At 40.4% G+C, this 22221-nt stretch overlaps 1 protein-coding gene across 2 annotated transcripts; it reads left to right on the top strand.

Annotated features, from left to right (window-relative positions):
• The first annotated feature begins 1502 nt into the window (after window positions 1-1502).
• Window positions 1503-21567, top strand: XG (Xg glycoprotein (Xg blood group)). Of its 2 annotated transcripts, XM_081858792.1 has the most exons (11): window positions 1503-1643; window positions 2160-2358; window positions 11451-11489; window positions 12867-12908; window positions 13294-13359; window positions 14254-14292; window positions 15259-15327; window positions 16004-16060; window positions 18497-18535; window positions 19235-19354; window positions 20418-21567. In XM_081858792.1, the coding sequence occupies exons 2-11, from the start codon at window positions 2301-2303 to the stop codon at window positions 20432-20434; spliced, it is 546 nt and encodes a 181-aa protein (XP_081714918.1). In that variant the 5' UTR covers window positions 1503-1643; window positions 2160-2300; the 3' UTR covers window positions 20435-21567. The 2 variants fall into 2 exon arrangements, with proteins under 2 accessions (XP_081714918.1, XP_081714917.1); XM_081858791.1 differs by lacking the exon at window positions 1503-1643 and having other exon boundaries at window positions 1925-2358.
• Window positions 21568-22221: the final 654 nt, after the last annotated feature.

Below are 22221 nucleotides of genomic sequence, written 5' to 3'. Positions count from 1 at the left end.
CAATACAACACTAGTGTCCCAGGTAGAAGAGCCCCAGAAAGATAATAGTTTGGGAGAGCAGGCCCAGGGCCGAGGATCCTAGAACAGCCCTCCCCCCCTCCTCCATCACTCCATGCACAAAAATGTGCCTGTGCCAAAAATGGGCATTCTGGATTCTGCCATTTGTTTGAAGAAGTAGTGAGTAGGGATGGGGAAGAAAATGGATTCAGATCACATTCAAAGCTGATACCATAACCCTAATTCACACTTTCTGAAACATTACATGAATCAAAACAAAATCAGCCTTGAAATCCACCCTTCTCTGAATTTTTCAATGCCTATCTCTAGACAAGTAATGTGTACAGAAATGCAAGTTCTGAAGTAGTATACAGATACTTCCTCTGATCCTGAAAGTAGTACGCAGCCATCATGGTGTGCTGGGCCCGGGGGTAACCCATGAAATGCAGTCCAGGACCTGTCCAGAATCCAAAGGTTCCGCTGGGAGTCAGTCCGACAGGGCCAAGGCAGGACACAAGGCAGGCACCAAGCAAGGACAGGTACAGGATCTCAGGCAGGATCTAGCATACAGCAATTTTGCTCCCGCAACCTGGGGCGAGGTCTGACAGCCTTTTTGTTGGGGTAGCGGCTGGTCCTGATCCCCCGGCAACTCACATCCCTGTTTTGCCCAAAGGCGAGCACTGCTCCTGCGAGTACTCAGGTCTCTCCTTCTCTCAGACCTTAGTCTCTGCAGCTCGGGAGACATTGGTGGGTTACTAGACCCAGGGGCCGCCTCAGCCTCCCCTGACCAAACCAGTAGTGGAGCAGCTGTAAGTGTCGGCCCAGCTGAAGGCAATGAGGTAATCCCTGCATCTGGAGCCAGGGCAGGCTCAGGCCCCTGACTCAGCCCAGCTGGTGTTTGTTGCAAGGGAACCTGTGCAGACTGGGGATCTTCAGGATCAGGCCTCAGACTTGGTTCAGATGATGCCTGAGGCAAAGGATCCGGTGCAGAGTGAGTCTCCTCTGGTTCCAAGTCCGAGCCCGAGTCCCAGGCCATCACACATGGCTAGTGGCCTTGGATTGTAGCTACCTTTATGATTTTAAGCCAGTCCTATCTGTCCACCTAGCCTACCTCGCAGGGTTATTGTGAAAATAAAATGGGGGGAATATGTATCTCGGCATTGATTTCCTTGCAGGAAAGACTGGGGGGGGGGTGTCTATATGTTTATGTCTATATAAATAATAAAATTCACTGAAGACAAACATGGCTTGACTCTCCACAGCAGTATATTCAGCACTGTTGGTCTTTTAAAGAGGGCAGCATTATCGGAAAGCATAAGCCTGCCAAAACTACTCATGCCTACTCAAAACTAATCTTACATGATCACCCTGTATCTTGGCACTAAATGGTTGGCTGTATAATGCGCAACTTAAGTTGCTGTTTTGCAGCATGTTAATTCCAAGTTATTTCTTGTTCTGTGCTTTGTCGCATGCAAGCTCTGCTGCTAGTCAAAATGTGAAGAAACTCTGCTCCCTTTTTTTCCAGTTGAATCTTATGATTCATGAGCAGCTGAGTGAACCAAGCTTTCAAATCAGGGGAGCTTTTCAAGTTCTTGCGGAGCAACACCTACAGATGGCCAGGACATGTTTTGACAGCTTGTTTACAGGTAGCCTGTGTATAGTTTGGGCTTTCGTTCCATGCTTTTTATGTCTCAACGATTGTAATAACAGATGGGGAATTCAACAAGGGGATCCTCCTTGATGCTTTGCACCCATTCGCTGCAAAGCAAAGATGTGACCCACAGCTCTCTGGTGATTTTACAACAAGTTGGTTGAGCTTGCTTCACAGACATTTTCCTTCTGCTGGGGATTAGCATAATGCATACTTATGCCACACCCTGCTTGGCTGCTTAATCATATGACAATTATTTCCGAACGCTGAGTGTCTTCTCTGTGGGAAGGGAGGTGAGCTGGGGAAAGCCTTAATTTGTGCTTTTTGACTGGCTGCAAACAGCTGGTCCCTCCCTTTTCCTGAATCCACATGCCTCTTGCTCATAGGTGAATGGATGCAGATGTGGGTGTTGTATAATGCAGCTGCCAACTGTTTGCTTGAGATACTTTGCAAGCAGCTTTTGATGCCTTCCAAACCTTTTCTCCTGCGTGTGACGTGGGCTTCTCGGTAGGACACCTGCGAGACCACAAGCGGTTCATGGGAGTATACAGTCATCATCTGCGTGGGGGTCTTTCTTCTTAACGAAACAAGGAAAGGAACTGTAGAGCTTTATCCTTTATCCACTTCAGACAAAAGGAAGACAAGCAAGGCCATGGTGAAGTTGGCAGCTGCCCTTTTGTGTGCAGGTTGCTTTCTGCTCACGGTCACAGGTAAGAAGCCCTTGTGGCTCTTTTCACATCTGGCATGGGGTGGTCAATGAAGCATTAAGCCCCAATAGGCTTGTAATTTGTTGATGCATTTTATGCCTAGGATGAAAAGATACAGATTATCTCTCTCTCTCTCTCTCTCTCTCAAACTTTGGGGTGGGTGGTGGTGCTCTTCCAACCATCAGATGGTAGATGTGGACAAGAGTTCCCCGTATGCAACATATTACTTTGCCAGCTCCACCTCCTGCTGCTGGAAGAGAAGATATTTGCCCACATTCCTACCTCTGTGATCTCCACATTGGTTTAAACCCATTGGGCTGCTCTTGACAATTGTTCTGAAGCAGCAGCTGGTACAGAACATGGCTCCCCATCTCTTGACACTCATAGGCTGGTGAAAAGACATCTAAAACATCCATATTGGCAAACAGTTTGTTTACAGACCTCTGCATTCTGGGTGTATCAGGGAGTATTTGCATAGGAAGCCACCAGGGCCTTCAGGTCTGCTCATGAGAGCCTGCTCCAGCTTCCTTCCTTTGGGAAGGTGAGATGGTTGAGATCATCCCCGAGGAGCAGGTCTTTTTCTCTATTGGTTCCAGAGTTGTGGATTAATATCCCCAAAGATGCCCTCTGGTCACCTTCAGTGGACATCTGAAGATTATTTCATTCCCCTTGGCATTTAAGCGTAATGGCAGTTTCTTACTTTTGCTTGTATGCAGTTTGCATGTTTGTTGTTTTAACGATAGCTTTTATATAGAGTTTTTTAAAAAGTATTTTAAGTTGTTGTAAGCTGCCTTCTGAACAAGCTTCATTTGAACAACAGTCTGTAAACGTTAAGTAAATAAAACCCTGGGGGTGACTAAAAAAAGAAAATGACTGAATAAGATAATTCAAACAGGTTAGAAGATTCAGATTTTAATAAGGCTTCTATTTCCCATTATGTACGCATTTCTCCAATAAGGAAAAATAAACTTTCAAACATATGTCTATGATAGTTAGAGCCAGGGGTGGAGGAAAGGGAGGTGGTGGGGGGCCCCGCCCTGGGTGTCATCACTGAGGGGGGGGGTGACATTTGGTGAGCCACCCACCTGCGACTCCCAAGCCTACCCCAAGCCATCAGGGGAAGGGGCGGAGCTGCGCCACTTTATTGGCGGCCTTCTCCCCTTCATTTTGACAGCTCAGGGGAGGCTTGGGAGTTGTGGGCAGGTGGCGCGCCATTTTTCCTGCTCCCGGGCTGCTCCCGGGTGGGGGAGCCTCCCCTGAGCTGTCAAAAGGAAGAGGGAATGGAGAAATGCTGCTGGCAAAGCGGTGTGGCTCTCCCCCCCCCCCCCGCCCAGGAAACAGCACGTCATGGGTGGCTCGCTATACCCCCTATGGGCAGCTCACTCCTGGGACACTCGCTGTGGCACCCCCCTGGGACGCTCACCCCGCCCCCATGTCCCCACCCCTGGGTGCACAGCATGTGTGCCTCTCCAGGTGCTGGAGCAGCTAGCTCCGCCTCTGGTTAGAGAAGGGGCATCTAACAATAATAATTAACGAGATCAGTTCTGTAAGAGATATACATAAGTGATGTTGCCCAGTAATTTCTTTGGATTGTAAACAACAACAAAAAATATTATTTTTATTATTTTGCAGTTCATTTCCAACAAAGGAGCCATTTTCCAGCTATATAGGTCTAAGATGTAAACATCAACCAACTGTGGTTCTTTGTATCATGTGGTGTTAACTTTTTCATTGGATCAGAACATTGTCATGAAGCACATCGGCAAACACAATATTTGGTCTTAATTAAGCTAGGGTTGCCATATTTCAAAAAGTTAAAATCCGGACAGAAAAGTAGCTGAGCGTTTTCCTGATTTCCACCCGGACACTGCTTGCAGCTGCAGTATTCCAGAAATTCTGGTTGTATGGCAATCTTATTTAAGATGAACTCCCATCAACACATATTTGGGAGTAAGTCCAGAACCTTGTTTCACTGAGGCTGTATACACACCATACATTTAAAGCCAATTTAAATAAAATGCCCTCCTCCAAAAGAATCCTGGGAATTGTAGTTTGCTAAATGGCTGGGACTTACAGCCCTGTGAGGAATAAACTAGAGTTCCCATGATTTTTGCTGGGGGTGGGGAGAATGTGCTTTAAATGCAACTTAAGGAAGAATTTGTTGCTCTGCCTCAGGCAGCAAAATGTCTTATCTCTAGTCATGGTGAACCTTACCCAAGGCTGGTCACATTATTTTGGCACTTGAGGCAGAAAATCCCACAAGCAATGACAGATAAAAATGATACATTAAGGCCGCGGGGTGGGGGGTGGGGGTGGGGAGAGAACCCTTTGCTGCCTTTCCATTATACCCAAATTCAGCTTCCTGAGGTGTTAGAAAGTGTATTCAGCTGTAATTATTAGAGCTTTACATTTGGGTAAAAAGAAAGCTTACAAAAGAGGATTGTACAACTGGGTCATATTCATTTTGCATTTTTTTTACAACGTCAAGCCCTTTTACTGCAACCTGGAAGCTGCTTATTAGCATTATAATCAGTACTGCTATATTTTCATTTTTTTTTAAAAAAAAGCACCAACAAGCTTTTTAAATACATAATGTAATGAGTTCAGACTTCCAATAGTACCAATCATCTGTAGGTAATCTCATGAGTTTGCATTTTTATTTTTGCATGCAGTGGAGGGAGAGGGCAGAGGCAGGAGGCAAAATCTAGCAAGATTATAGGCCTAGGCATGGCTTTGCTATTACAAACTATGGAAGCAGAAACAACCCAAGGCCTGCAATGAACAGATGCTCTTTGCAAACTCTGAATTGCAAGTGAAAGTCTTTACCAGAATGAGAAGAGAGAGGAATGCAAGCTCTTGCCAAAAAAAGTGATATTTGATTTAATATAGGTACATTATCCAACCAGATCTATTATGTGGCTTGGAAACTCCTGATCTAGTGTTTTGTCTTGAGCATTATTGAACAAGCTGTTTTTCTGACTCATGCATTTTAAAACTTAATTCATTAATGCTAACAGTCCTAATTTACAAAAGTTAGTCCAATTTTTCTGAAATGAATGATAATTGCCTGAAAACTGGTGTGCTGGACAGGCTTTTCAATTTATCACATAACTAATGAATGACTGAAAGGATGACAGTCTTCCAGAGAAGAAGAAAGTTCATCCGAGTAGGTGAAGAATGATAATCCACACCGTCTCATTAAGTTTGGTATGTGGACTTTCTTGTTCTACAAAAAAATTAGACGGGGAGTTGCCTCTTCATGACACTTGGTAAGACTTCAGTTTTCAAATGCAGCCTGAATATTGAATGGTGTATTTTATAGGACATATTCAATTCAACAGTTGTATTTTTATGTTGTGAACTGCCCTGAGATCTTTGGATGAAGGGTGGTATTATACGATGACGACGACTAATAATAATAATGTATATTGCTCCTATGTCCATAGTCTGCTTTAGGATTTCCGTGATCTCCTCTTGAGGGACTATTTGTAGTGAAACCTCATTACCAATACTTCTTTTTGATACTACTGATTTTCACTTGACTTGAGCGCCCACCCTTCCCTAAAATGTCAGGCCCCCAAGGCCAAACATAGGACTAGATTATTTCCAAATAGTCCATGCTCCACAGTGAAGTCCTGTCAATCCTCTATTTCAGGTCCACATATACCTGATAGCCCTGTTTGCTGTATAAATGCATCCTGATTGCTTTGGAAACTATTTCATTATCTATCTACATAATTTCATTATCTATCTACATCTGGGTATCCATTATCCTTGGTCCAAACTAGACTCTGCTTCAAGCACAGTATCAAATACACATCTAGCGCACTAAGAAGCTGACATGAGGACTGCAGTCACATGTTCCACACCTTTCCCTCAAAGTCCCAATCTTTAAGTGTCGTTTAAACATCATCATGAATGCCAATCTCACCTCATGGCTTCAAGATGATGAGTCATGTTGACAACCTGCTGGTGAGGAAGGGACATGTTCATGAGTCTGTGCCTGCCATCCTCTTGGAAATTAGTCATGGCCTCTGAATCATAAGCAACCTCTTTCACTCTTCTTTATCATTGTTTTCTCTTCCCTTGGCTTATGAGCCACTGTCTTAAGTGGTTGTTGACATTGCTGCTGATCAACCTGTTTTCCCTGTCCATAGTACATGCTCAATTTAGGAAAACGCACCCAGCTGAAACCATTTCCATGATTGGATATGTTACAAGGTTCCTGCATGAATACGAGGTTGGATTTGATGAGGCCCATAGTCCCTTCCAAGTCTGTGCTTCTGTAACTTCTAAGCAAATAATGAGGAGCTAAAGTGGGGGAGAGACTGCAAAACAGGAAGGGTCAAAGGCCTGCCAATCTACGTTTCAATAACAGAAATGCAGTTGGTTGTTCTTTGACTGTTGATAATACCTGTGATGTCACAGATCCTGCTACCTGTGCAGCTTGAAGCTGTTTTTAAAGTGTGACATTTTTGTGTGCACTTCCCCACAGATAAAGCTATGAAAGAAAGAGAAATAATGCAGGATTGCACCATTTCCCCATTGCAATGTCATTTTTCTTATCTATCTATCATCTATCTATCTATCTATCTATCATCTATCTATCTATCTATCTATCTATCTATCTATCTATCTATCTATCCTATCTATCATCTATCTATCTATCATCTATCTATCTATCTATCTATCTATCTATCATCTATCATCTATCTATCATCATCATCTATCATTGCTTCTTTGTAGTGAGTCTCCTAAACAAAATGAACAAAGCAGACTTTGATGGTGCTATAAAGGATGCTATTCATATATATATGTGTTTTTTATTTTTTAAAAACCTTCAGATCATAATATTCCACAAGTAAATAGAACTTAGCAGAAAATTACAACGTTTATTTTATAAAAACTCAAAACCTACCTGAATTTGCTTTTGTGGGAGGGAATTATTTTATTGACAATATTGCATAAAGGGCCATCTGTTTCTCCATAATTTATTTCTATACCTGTATTCCTTTGCAATTCTCACTCTTAGATAAGACAAAGGATACAATTTTATACTGCAGCAAGGATACTGAGAGACTGTGGTTGCTCTCTGTTTTTTTCCTTCTGCTTCATTATCTCCTCCGGCTGTTAATCACAGTATATTAAAATTCAATATAGCATGAATTAAATCATGGATGCCCTAATAATAGACTTTGCTCCCCAAACCATGAATGTATGTGTGTGATTCTTCTTTGAGTGCCCTGCATGCCTCTAATCTTCTGTGTCAACATAGCCATTTTCCTCACAAAGTTGCATTTTCCTGCACTCTAACTGCAGAACCTCTCAAAAGCCAGTAATGAGGTACCTATTGAGATTGCCATGCAAATTGCCTCGATAACGGTGTCTAGAGGGAACTGAGTAATGAGGTGCTTGTGTCATCCAGGAAGTCACTTATCACATCCTATTTCCTCCAGTTTTAAAAATACGGATACTCCAGAGCAAAAATCACTGGAGAGGAGAATGATTACCCATTTTTCATTCACTGAAGCTGCCCATGTTCCATTTTTTGTCATTAGAAAGCAACCCTACTCATGTTGCCAGATTTTCAGGATAGTTTCCAGGCCCTCCAATTGTCCTAATTTTCCAGGGACATCCCTGATTTAAATAAACTGTCCTGGTTTCTGATTTGATCCCGGAAAGTCCAACTTTTCCTAAGGATGTCTCTATTTTCATTGGAGAAATGTTGGAGGGTGTGGAGTTATCCAGCCTTCGAGCCATCTGAAGGGAATTTTTTTTTTAAAAAAAGTATTTTTTTTTTTTTTTTAAAAAAAAATGTTGGAAGCTGCTCAGAGTGGTGGGGCAACCCAGTAAGATGTGTGGCATATAAATAGTAAAGTTATCATTATGGAATGGGACGTCCCTATTGTAATTGGTGAACTGTTGGAGGGTATGAGTTTCCCTTTAGACAGAATATATTGCTGGCTTTTCAAAATATTCATCCGCTGTTCAACACAGATTTGTTGGAACAAAGCAGTGCAATAAAAATAAACTGGCGCTCTGCTGTTTAGGTATGTACAGATGTTCCACAGAGGAGATGTTTTTGGTGAGAATGTCTGTTGTTATCGGAAAAGGACTATTTTTACCAATCCATTTTCACTGTCTGCACGACTCCAAGCATTTGAATTAGGAGCACTGAAAGCTACCTTATACTTAATAGACCCATTGGTCTATCCAGCTCAGTATCCACACCAACTGACAGCAGCTCTCTAGGGTTCACATGCTGGTCATTCTCAGCCCTACCTGGAGATGCCATTCAGGTATGGGATTGAGCCTGAGACCTTCTTTGCATGCAAAGCAAATGGCCTACTACTGACCTATGGCCTTTTACATTGATGACATCACCTGCAGCTTCTAGTGTAATCTGTCCTTGCATCACCACACTGGGATTTACTGAATGATCCCAGACCTCAGGCGTTTCATGGCTTGTCAGTGGAATTAAGGATGCTCTAGGGTGGGTATGGGAATCCTGTGGTCCTCCAGAAGTTATTGGACCAGTGGTGTGCCGTCAGTGGACTAGGGGAACTAGGCTAATCCCCTAAATGTTCCTCTGGTGTCTCCTTCCCAAAGCTCGTGAAGCTTCTGCCTAGTCTAGGGAGGGGGGCACAATGCTCATGCACACGGTGTCAGGATGTTGCAATGCCCAAGGTGAGCATTGGTTACCCTTGCAAGCTAGTGCCTCTGGCCCTAACTATTCTCCTGTGAAAAATTTCACTGCACGCCACTGTATTGGACTACAACTCCCATCACCACTGATCACTGGCCATGCTGATCAAGACTGATGGATCTTGGGCATCTAATAACATCTTACTACTTCAGCATCCAGATCAGTTTATTAGACTGTCCTAACATCATATTTTCTAGAGGCAGATTCAGAGGAACAGTTAAGGAGCTGGCATGGTTTTTGGTTATTATGGCTGATTGCTATTGAAGCACTGTGGTTCTGACCAGTTGCACAGTGTGGTTCACCACTTTCTGTCTTAACTCGATGCCATTTCTTACCCTGTGGTCCTGTGATTTCACCACACATGCACAAAATATATCGGAACATTTATTCACAACACTGTGTGGCTTTTAGCACATTGATACATCAACATTTTCCCCTCAACAGGAGGCATTTGCTGGGCACTGAAGAGCAACTAAAATCTAAAATTTGTTTATATATGGCAGGGCTGTCCAACTTCCAAGAGACTGTGAATTACTCGTGGTATATAAAAAAAAAAAAGTGGTGTGGAGAGATGAATTTGTCACTGAATTGGGCTTCTTCCCAATTCGGAAGACATTGTTATTAAGTAAGAATGGATGAGAAACGTCACTTCTTGTTGGTTTTTCCAGATCCAAAATGAATGTAAGACTACGTACAGACAATACATTGAAAGTAATCCAATAATTCTGGGGACTGTAGTTTTCTTCTTATAGAGCCACGGTTCCCAGCACCTTAAGCAAATGACAGTTTTCAAGATTCTTTGTAGGGTGGAAGATGCACTTTAAATATGTGGTATGTACTCAGCCTCAGATTCAATCCAGAAATACAAATGCATAGACTCTAGAGAATCCCACCCCATCCATCGCAAAAAAAGCAAAGCTAGGAAACAGTACCATCACAACTCTGATCAGAAACAATGTAAAGTTTTTCAGTGTAGCAGCTTTTTTGTTTTTGTTTTTTAGTAGCTGTCTCCTGATCTGCACAGCAACTGTAGCTATGCTAAAAGCAATTTTGATTCTGCTTCCCCCTCAATGTTATGTGAATACATCAATCAGATTTTATACTGCTGCAGTTCTATTGGGACTTAAAGTGGAATTATTTCACCATTTCACATTTCCTATGTGCTACAGTGCTTTGTCTTTCCTAATGCCTCATTTGCTTAACTTGCAAAGTGATGGAAAGACTACAGATTAACTAGAGCACAGACAGGAAGAGGTCTTAATGAAACAATGTCACCACATTTATATTATTATTAATCATTTCTATTGCACTTTTCAGTTATGCTTTGGGCCCAAGTTTAAATGGTTCTTTCTAATCTGTATGGCACCCCCAGTTTTTACCATCCTGGCCCAGAAACTCCTCAAATCCCTGCTTGCTTCACCAACAGAACACAATCTCACACTTTCAGTCTAGTAGAGCAATTGCAGTCTGCCTTCAGGCAACCATCACTTGACTACAACCAGTTCACTGCGTGGCACTATTTCCTTTCTCCATCATAGTACCAGTGTTACCATTGTAGGGTTCAGCAGAGAGGAGAATGGAGACAAAACCAGAATTACTGCCTCCCGTAGTTGAACTCTGTGCTGAGCAAACAGTTATAATATACCTGATTGGATATTTTAAGCATTTCCATAATCTTCTACTATCCAATATTCACAGTTTATGAAAGTCCCTTTAGTTTCAAGAGGTTTGCCACCATGCAACAGGAGGAGAGAATTCAAGACTTCAGGAATAAATCTTGATGGCACATTGGCATCATGGCACCATTGAAAACACCCTTTTTGTTTTGGGAGGGAAACAATACCTGCAAACCAAAATACTGTACTTGTTTTCAAACACTTCCATTAAGTTTACTTTGGGAATTTGTAAACAAGCTTTTTGGAGTTGCAGCCAAACTGTTTTCTAGACTCTAGAGGATACATCACATGTTTCATGTTCATTCTGATGAATTAAGCTAGTGTGATTCTATAAATGAGATCATTATGTTTCATTTCTGAGAGTTCCTGTTTTGAATCAAGTGGGCCAACTGCATCAGTCATGCCATCTTCGATGGGACCCGAGGGCAACAGCTGTGGAAGAAGGCACATTCCGTGATAGGAAGCATTAGGAACAGAATAGAAAATAAAATTTACTAATATCAAGTTGGGGAGGGGAAAGTTCATTCTGGGTTCCTTCCAGACTAGTTTAACTCAGAGCAACCACAATCTTTCAAATTTTATATAAAGCTCAGGCTACACGTCTGCCATCATGCTGTTATAGCAGGCCAGAATCCTTGGCAGATATTCTGGGGAGACAAGGCAGATTGAAGTGTTGCATTCTGTCTTTCTAAATTATTGTGTTCTTTTGATAGGCAATGATGACTTTGACTTAGCAGATGCTCTTGACAAAGGTAAGGTTCCTGGCAAAAAAAATTTTTAATATTATTTTTTTGATCTAAACATCAAACTGAAGTGACTCCTCTTTCAGCTTAAGTCAATGGCAAAACTGGACATTATTGTACAGAAATAAATGTGGAATCCTGGGTAGATTTTCTGAAGAAACAAAACACAATTAACAAAAGGGTCTAAAAGAAGTAAACAAATGCTGCAGTTCAAGATTAGTCATTTTTATTTTTATTCTTGTTATTATTTTTAAAAGAAATTTGTAAAAGAGGCAGAACATGTTTAATATGATTTGGTGGAGATCTCCCTCTTCTGGTCATGACCAAAAGCAAAACCCAAATCTAGGATTCAAAGGAGCATGTATGTAAATTATGCATATCCTAACTTTTCCTAAACTATTTGTGCTTGCTATTCCTTCCCACCTAACAACCTATGCAGAGAACTGCATATGCATAATCCTCCCAGAATCCTTCAACAGATGCCATTGTGTGTACATGTTGTTGTTGTTTTTGGGATTGTTGTTTTTTAGAAACTCGTCTTTCTATCTAAATAGCAAACTTTTTTTAGCACAGGGAAACTCAAAGAATGAGTTTGGGGTTCTGGATGGCACCTTCTCTACCCAGGAGTAGAGTTTGAAGGAGAATTTACAGAAGATGCAGTTGGATATTGGCCCAATAATTCTTCATTTTAAACATAATTTTACATGCCATGAAGTGTGATTCTTCTTGATTGGAACAGGGGTATCCAGCATCAGCTACTTGCTATCTGGGAGAAGGGAGATGACAAAATATAAATCTAGAGGGGCCATTGGGAGTTCCTTCTACTTTAAAGCAGGGGTGGGAACATCTTCAGTCCAGGGACCACATTCCTGCATGAGGAACCACCTGGGCACTGTGGCAGAAGGGGCTCAAGGCAAAATTGGGCAAACGTAATACTTATCTTCACATGGCAGGCTACATTTCAGCCATGGAAAAGTCAGAAGTTTCTAACACACCCACCCACCCCTCCATCTTCCATCCAAGCAAGCATTATTTCAGTTCAAGGAGGACACCTTCCAGTCAGGTGAGAGTGCATAAGGATGGCATGGAACAGGGAAAAGTCCCTGAGGGGCTTAGGTGGCTACATTTGGCTCTCAAGTCTGGACTTCCCAACCCCTGCTTTGAAAGAAAAGGCCAATCATATTTCACAATGCAACGTATATACAGGTCAGGAGTGGTGTGTCCCATTTTGCCACCTGAGGTGAAAGAAGAAAGTGCTGCCCTGTAGCCAAATGAGTATAGAATTTCAACCTTAATTGTCTCACTTAGAGTGAGAAATGTAATATCAAGTTGCCCCTGCTTTTGATAAGCTGTATGAGACACTAACTTTAATTTTAATTGTGTTAGGTACCCCAAAGCCTCCTCCAGCTACCAAAAAGCCTTCAGTGGGTGAGTTGCTATAATTATACTCCCTCTTTTTATGCTCTTTTAGATGTGGTAGACACTTTGTGTTATACCACACTCCCACAGCAGCCATTTTTGTGGCTGGTGCTCGGGCACTTTCCCAAAACTTTAAATGTGTTTCATGGGCTATAAAGGCTAGTGACCCTTGCCTTAAATTAAGGAAGTCAAAACAATGCTCTTGCTAAGGAAAGAAAAATATATGAACCACATTCAGGTGGCCAAGGAAATAATGGAATGAATGATTTACATTGTTATTGAGAAAGATTTAAAATTTAACAGTTAAGACTGGATACAGATTTTTTAAAGGAGCATTAATTCTGATTTCCATTTTGTTTCTCTTCATGGGTACACTTCTTGAAATGTTTAATAGATGGCAACTCCAGACCTAAGCTGTATCCTGACCTTAGACCACACGGAGGTGGCAACGGAAACAATGGTAAGGAGCTACAGGGAACCAGGCAGAGGGCCTTCTCGGTAGTGGCACCTGCCCTGTGGAATGCCCTCCCATCAGATGTCAAAGCGATAAATAACTACCTGACATTCAGAAGACATCTTAAGGCAGCCCTGTTCAGGGAAGTTTTTAATCTGTGATATTTTAGTGTATTTTTGGTTTTTATGGAAGCCGCCCAGAGTGGCTGGGGAAACCCAGCCAGATGGGCGGGGTACAAATAAATTATTATTATTATTATTATTATTATTATTATTATTATTATTATTATTTTCACTTTTAAAATCTAAAAAAAATGAGTGTTTATTTCTGATAATTAGTTATATAAGCATAAATGTTTTGGAAATCCTTATTAGATTAGTATTTTTCTAAGTTCTATCCTAAATTTTCCTTGTTATTATGAGATTTTTTTTTTTGAAATGTTCTCTTAACATGTCTGACTGGAGCAGATCAGCCCTGAAATACACTGTGTACTGTTGTAGTTTTGTGTGTGTGTGTCATGTGTATGTGTGTATGTGTATATGTAGAGAGAGAGAGAGAGAGAGAGAGAGAGAGAGAGAGAGAATGTAAACTTTAGATTAAGGAACGGGAACCTGTGGCATTCCATATGTTGCAGGACAATTCCCATCATCACTGACCATTGATGGGTGTGGCTGATGGGAGTTCAATAATATCTGAAGGGCTGCAGGATCCCTACCCAATTTTAGATTAAAAGATGGATTATAAACAATGGGATGAAATGTTTGGGTGTAGACATGGGATAGCTGTTATAATTGTTCATATTTGTTTTCTATTTTAATGCTTTCATTTATTGTTGAAAACTGGAATTTTATCTACACTGATAATGCTCATCTATTTGTAATATATTTTTATTTCTTTTAGATCCCGACTTTCACTTAGGAGATGCCCTCGGTGCTGGTGGTAAGTATTCGTCCATCCCCTACATTTTGCAGTAATCTTTTCATATTTTTTTCAGCTAAATCTACAAATCAATGAACTCTGATTAGTTGGGTTTAAACTCATAATGCTAATTTAACTTAAATTCATCTAAACACAATCTGTATTACTCATTTAAATCCATGCAATCTGGATTAACAGGGTTATGAATCAGACTTTAGCCCTTTCCATGTGCATTCTATGAATTTATGAACTCATTGTGACTGCGAAATCAGGGTCAACATTAAAATTGACAAGTTAACACCTTCAGTCTAGTTTCAGGTATATTTAGGATGCAATACAGAAAAATGGAGTAGTTAATTTATGAAGGTATGTAGGCCTTGCACCACCATACAAGCAAGATATTATAATCCTAGGAATGTTTACTTGGAAATCATACTATGTTCAATAGTCCTTATTCTCAGGCAAGGTGCATAGGATTACAGCCTTAAATATGCATTGCATCATAAGACTCACATGTTGCATCCCCTATTGAAAAAGTTTGAGACTCTTGCTTCTTAGTGTGTTTTGCATTTTTCATCCATACCGCTTAGAAAGAATAATGGGTGCATGAGCTTTTTGTGATTACCACATCTGTGCTCTCACTACCGACACAGAAGTATCAACAGAACACAAGTAAATTGGCTATTTTTTCCTTAGCACAATGGTCCAATATGGTGTTTTTGTAACATAACACAGATATTTATGTAAACTTTTAAAAAAGGAATACCGTAATCATCAGGACTGATTTTAACTAAACTAAACTAAACTTTAAAAAAGAAAAAGGAAACCCTGTAAAACCAGTTAGGGCATGTTAGGCTCAACCTTTCAGGATGGAAACCTACAAGGCATTTCTAGAACGAAAGCCCAGCAAAGGCTCAAGCAAGCAAGCAAGAATTCTGTGCCTTGTTTTGATTTTTCATTTCTTCAAATTGTACCTGTCATTTCTAGATGGTCCCCCTCCGAACCCTCAGCCATACCCACGTCCACGTCCACAGCCAGGAAGCCATATTAATTCTGGTAAGCATAATTTGTGGTAAATGCAAAAGGCTGTTTAACAAGCAATTAGTTGCCTATATATTTTGATAATTATGACTGAGTTTAGGAGCAAAGTGGATGATGTGATGATAAGGAGATCTGTCTTGAGACACACTTAAGGCTATTGGAGGGGTAACTGATGGGGGTTGTAGTTCAAAACATCTGGAATAGATCAGGTTGGGGAAGACCAGAGTCATTCTGCAAAAACAGCACATATCTTACAATATATGTGCTTTTTGAAAATATATTGTTGTACTATTTTTGTTGTTGTTATAACAGCAGTTTTTTCTGTCTGACTAACTGCTAGGTATTGTAGTTTTTGAACAGATTCCGACTGGATGCTTTGAGGTTAAAGATAGCTCATTTCTTATATCTAGCTCTAGATCAGGATTTCCCAAGCTTGGGTCTCCAGCTGTTTTTGGACTACAATTCCCATCACCCTTGACCATTGGTCCTGCTAGCTAGGGATGATGGAAGTTGTAGTCCAAAACACTTGGAGACCTAAGTTTGGGAAACCCTGGTGTTGATATAGGCTGAAGGCAGGTTACTGCCTTTGAGCCAAGAAAGATGTTTGCAAAATATTAGCATTCATCCTGGCAAAAGCTGGGAAGGATACTTTGGAGAAAAGGACTAATACTATAATTTTAATTATTTGTAGGTGATTTTAATGATTTGGATCTCAACGATGGGAGACCTCCACCTCCAGGACCAGCAGGTAACCTACAGTGATTCAGGTCCTTCACACTGGTTCACAGTCCTCCTCTCAACATATCATAGCAACATATGATCAGCATTATTTTAGCTGCACTCTTAGAAATTCGTAGACCAGAAAAGCTTTTGCAGATGACCTAGTTTTGACCCTGCAGGAGCCAGAATCTAGTACGAAAAGAGTACTACAATTGATTCAGGACTTTGGTCGGGTGGCGGGATTTAAATTAAACAAACAGAAAACCAAGGTGTTGGAAAAAAACTTGACAGATACAGAGTCAGAACGGTTTCAGAGAGAGACAGAATTAAATGTGGTTAAAAAAGTAAAGTACCTAGGGGTTAATATAACAGCAAAAAATCTGAGTCTATTTAAGGATAACTATGAAAAATGTTGGTCAGAAATTAAGAGAGACTTAGACAGTTGGACAAAATTGAAACTTTCTTTGTTAGGCCGAATTGCTGCTATTAAGATGAATGTATTGCCAAAAATGTTGTTTTTGTTTCAAACACTACAGATTGTGGACAAGACGGAGTGCTTCCGGAAGTGGCAGAGAGATATCTCTAAATTTGTCTGGCAGGGCAAAAAGCCCAGAATTAAGTTTAAGATATTAACTGATGCGAAAGAAAGAGGGGGCTTTGCCCTGCCAGACCTAAAGCTGTACTATGAAGCCGCAGCTTTCTGCTGGCTAAAAGACTGGCTACTTCTGGAGGACACTGATGTACTGGACCTGGAAGGCTTTAACAATGCTTTTGGTTGGCATGCATACTTATGGTATGACAAGGTTAAGATCAATAAGGCCTTTAAGAACCATATTGTCAGGAAAGCAGTATTTAATGTCTGGACAAAATACAAAGACTTATTGGAAAACAAAACTCCAAGGTGGCTTTCACCTCTGGAAGCTAAGGCCCGAAAAAGACCCAATATGGAGGCCAAATGGCCAAAATATTGGGAAATATTAGAAAAAGATGGAGACAATTGGAAATTGCAGAGTTTGGAGAAAATGAAGGATAAAGTGCGAGACTGGTTACATTATGCTCAGATTAAAGAAGTCTTTAAAAACGACAAAAAGTTAGGGTTCCAGGTGGAGAAATCGAAGTTGGAAACAGAATTGTTAGAACCAAAGACTAAGGTACTATCAAGAATGTATAACTTGCTGTTAAAATGGAATACACAAGACGAAATGGTTAAATCGGCTATGATAAAGTGGGCACAGGACATTGGGCATAACATTATGTTTGAGGACTGGGAAAGGTTGTGGACCACTGGGCTGAACTTCACTGCATGTAATACTCTGAAGGAAAATGTAATGAAAATGATATATAGATGGTACATGACCCCAGTTAAACTTGCCAAAATATACAATTTGTCTGAAAATAAATGTTGGAAATGTAAAGAAAGTGAAGGAACATTCTTTCACCTCTGGTGGACTTGCCCTAAAGTGAAGGCCTTCTGGGAAATGATATATAATGAGTTGAAAAAGGTATTTAAGTATACCTTCACTAAGAAACCAGAGGCCTTCCTTCTGGGTATTGTCGGTCAGAAGGTGCTAAAGAAGGACCGAACATTTTTTATGTATGCAACAACGGCAGCAAGGATACTCATCGCTAAGAACTGGAAAACGCAAGATCTACCCACACTGGAAGAATGGCAGATGCAGCTGATGGTCTATATGCAACTGGCCGAGATGACTGGCAGAATCCGAGACCTGGGAGAGGAGAGGGTTGAAGAAGATTGGAAGAAATTTAAGATGTATTTGCAAAAATACTGTAATTTGGTTGAATGTTAAGAAGGATGCTAGATCATAAATAATTGAGCACCACTAAACTAGACGGAATTGGGATGACAAGTGAGAAATGTAAACCTTCTGGAGAACTATTAGATTATATTTAAATGAACGGGGCATAAGAACGTAAACAAGATGATAAATTGCTGGTAAAAATTTACAATGATGTAAGTGGGAGCGGGAGACGCGAGGGAGTCCAAAGAAGTTATGAAACTATGTTACGATACATGTTATATTGTTTATTATTTTTACATTTGTATTGAAAAATTTTAATAAATATTAAAAAAAAAAAAATAGAAATTCGTAGACCAGAGATGGGGAAACTGTGGTCCTCCAGATATTGTTGGACTTCAACTCATCCTTAGCTATTGGCTGAGGCTGATCTGTGTTGGGGCCTAGCAACATCTTAATATCCACATTAATGTCCTGCCAAAGAGTTTACAAAAAGGTGTAAGTGACTGAGGAGTATGTATTATCCGTATTCTTACTGCTGATACAGAATGAAAGCACAAAAGGTTAAGCTAACATCCTAATAACTGGCATAACTGTAGCAGAGTATTTTTTTAACCAAATCTTGCTAAATAGCTTGGTGTGGTTTTGACATTTCTCTATTTCTCTTCCCCCCAAAATCATGTTTTTGTTGCTGTCTCTCATTTCAGGGGGCAACGAGCACATTTCAAATCAAGGTGGCAACACTGGTAAGGCTAGTGTACAGTTCTTTTTTAAAAATAATAATGTTGAAGTATATTATGGAGCAAAGTACATTTTTCGATAAATGGGCTTTTAAAAAGCAGCCTTAAACTGGCCATGTTCATTTCAAATAAAAAGTAGCTGGAGGTCCCCCATCTGCTGAAAATCACTTTCCCAGCCTCAGACATTTATTTCCCCCTGGAGTTGTGGTTTGAAGTAAGCAGCAGTCAGGTGAAGGCGTTATCTGTGGATGGAACCATTTATGTCCCCAACATGGATCAAGAGCATGCTCCAGTTGGTGGCCTGTGTAGCTGCTTTCCCTTCTAATTCAGGGAGGTCTGCATGTGGCCCTCATGGCCTTTTCTGGTAGCCCTTGGTAACATTTGATGCCCCCCAGCCCTCACTGGAAGATACTGGGTTTGGGAAGGAGGCGTGAGGGCTCTAAGACTCTGTCAGATCCTCACACCTCCTTCCCAAAGCCTGGTAGTCAGTCATTGCTTCATTTATTGTGATTTTGAGCAGTTCTACTCAGATCTCTCTTTCTTAAAGTAAACAAACAATATTAGACCACCCTGACACGGATTATTATAATTTTTAAAATATACATGTGTGAAACTACCATAGTGTGCTGCTTCAGTTTCTATACTTAAAACAGAATATTCGTATATTTCAGAAGAGAAATATGTGTTTCCTCCCCTTCTCTCTAGTGGATAGTTCGGCAGCTCAGATTTCGTCTCCTGTTGTGATTGCAGTTGTGCTGTTAGCCTGTGGGGCGATAGCGGGCTACACTGCTTACAAGAAAAAGAGATACTGTTTTAAACCGAGAGGTAAGAATAACTGTAGTAAGAGTTACATATTTGCGATGATGAACTAAAAAATAATCATGGTTCTAATGGATGAAACCACTTGCAATGAAAATTCAAAACTGAAGAGATGAGTTAGAGATTCTTTGTTCTTGCCAATCTACTTCAATTCACCCAGAGATTTATTGCTAGATTCCTTCTGCCCACCTCTGGTTTAGCCTTTTACTATTTACTCTGTCAACTCTTTTTAAGGCATTTCCCACCTATACTGTCAGAGAGTCACATTCCTAAACCCAGAATGTTAGGTATGCAAGGCGTGTGCTCTAACACTGAACTCTGGACTCTTCCCGAATAACTGGGGATATCTGACTCTCCAAGCAAACAGAGGTAGAAAGAATAATCCCTGCATTACCCATAGCAGAACTAGAGATTCAAGAGAGTGGGGGGAAATGCATTCTTTTCTACAAAAGTAGAAATACTACAGCTGAGAAATACTATTTAACATTTAGAATAAATCTTTCTGGTTTCAACTTCTGTCATGCCAGATTTCTAAGCTACATTAAGGCTGGAATCATAAACACACATGAAATAAAGTTATTAAGTGTTCAAGGACATGAATTAGGAAGCTCACAATTGCATATCCCCGGTCCTTTTTTTCTGGGGGGACACAGGGGTACGCATAGAGGGGCAGTATTTCAATATGAGTAGGAAAATTAGAGTACCCCTAAACATTTTTTTTAAGAAAAAAAAGAGCACTGCATATCCCTTGTGTTTAGGAATGCACACTTGACAGGTTTACTGGAAGAATTACCAGTGCAGTCACAGCAGATACAATTGCCATGTAAAAGTTTGATAAACCAGTGGTTACACAAAGTCATGGTTCCTTTGAGCATACAGGCTCTGTTCTGTGCATGGATTTCACCAAATTATAAGGGCTTGCAGCACAATCCTCCGCATTTGTCTTTATTTGGAAGCAAGTCCTATTGTGTTCAACGGGGTTTTCTCCCTAGTTAGTGTATTTGCATTGCACTGCACTTTGGGTAATGCATGCCTCTATTTTAAATTGATATGACATCTTTCATTTTAGGTGGGGCAGTTGTCTAAACCATCAAGAAACCAACTGAGAAATATTGACCTCCAGAAGATCATCTATAAACTCTCACGCACTATGTTACATTTATGTATAAATTCTCCCATTGAGGTTTTCAATAATATGGCATTTTCCTTGAGTGAAAACTGTTAACCAGTATTTCAAAGCTAGAGACTAATTAATTGCACACAACTACACGAGAGTTCTTCATTAATATGACATAAAATGTTTCTAAATGTCATACTTTGTAGGGGGGGAAAGACTTTCAACTATATTTTCTGTTTTACTCAGGAAATTGGAACATGGTCGCTACCCTGGAGGTAGCTTTGAGCAATACGCAGATTTATTTGCCACTGACAATCAGAATATCAATAAATCTTTGTAATGACAATATGACGTGATTTATCTCAGTTCAGACATTACTCATTATTTGGATGAGCCTAATGCATTTTGGTAATATTTTATTAAGCAGCAGATGTCCTAGTCAGTAAATGCAGCATCAGATCCAGAGCATTCTCCCAACAAACCTGTCTGTGTATTAGAATCAATAACAGAGACCCTGGTCTTGGAGTTTCCAGCACCAGATATTCAGTGAATAACAACTGGCTATGAGGCTTTCTTGGTTGTGCTGCCCTGGCAATGGAATGACCTCCCCAGATCTATCTGTTGGTGGCATGCTCTTCAGTACTTGGCAAAGGCTATTTTATTTTCTTCTGCTTTTTAGTGAAATCTGCTTTTTAGATCTATTTTGGTTGCTAATGTTACTTTGTTGAGGTTTCTGATTTTAGTCAATTGTCTGGAAGAACAGGGTAGTGAGTCTTTAATGCAATCTATTGGTATCTGTGAGATATGAAATACATTGGGTTCACTCGCAAGCAATAACCCTCAATCAGATATGTGGATCCACGTGAACAAATAAACATGTTTCTGAATGCACATTCCCATCTGGAGTCACTCTGGTATGATAAAAAAAATGAATTGTGCATTGTGCAGTGTTAAAAACTCTACTAGTACAGTATCCGCAAGGCTACTAGTTGGGCTCAGGGGTTTCTGGCTTAGGGATATTGTATTTAAAAGTGGTGGTGGGATTTTTTCCTACCCCTGACTTTTCTGTCTATTTTTAATACATAATGATTTCTCATGACCATCTTTGTTAGTGTATCGGTTGTATATTATTTGCAGAATTTATGGGGGGGATTATGTTCTTGTTGTTTTCCTTTCTGTCCTAAACTGCACCTGAACAATTGTGCCAAATGAAGAACTATTGCAATGGAATAAGTATTTAAATATATTAATATGCTGCACATTAAAAGAAAAGTAAAAAAAGAGAGAGAGAGAGTCTGAAATGGAATCCTTTGTGTGTGGTCTTCAGCCATATTTCAAAAAAGTATTCTCAGAATAAACAAGCCCAGCCCTGACTTTCATCTAAAGTGAGGCCAGGTGTTTGCATTGTGCCTTAGAAGCCTTTCCTTATCTGTTTGTTTTGATACTTAAGTTCATACCCTACAATATTTCACCAAAAGGGTGAGCAGTTGTAGAACCCCAATTCTCATACCAAGGTTCAATTGCTATGTTCTTAAGTACTTCCTTTGCTATATAAATTTATTTTGCAATGGCTAGATTGCCCTTGTCAGATACTGTAATTGTCTTTAAATGTTGTTATGCTCACTTCTAAGAGCAGCGGGGGCACACGTTTGTTGCATGAGAGTTTAAATGTAACTGTGAAACCTGAAATTGTCAAACAGTGACAGTCTGGAAGTGCCCTTTGTGTTGTTCTCTGGATTCAAAACCAACCACCCTT

Source organism: Podarcis erhardii (assembly GCF_964252035.2).
Source record: "Podarcis erhardii genome assembly, chromosome: 4".
Classification (NCBI taxonomy): Eukaryota; Metazoa; Chordata; class Lepidosauria; order Squamata; family Lacertidae; genus Podarcis; species Podarcis erhardii.
The sequence above is the reverse complement of the archived record's forward strand: the minus strand, read 5'-3'. Positions and strand labels throughout refer to the sequence as shown.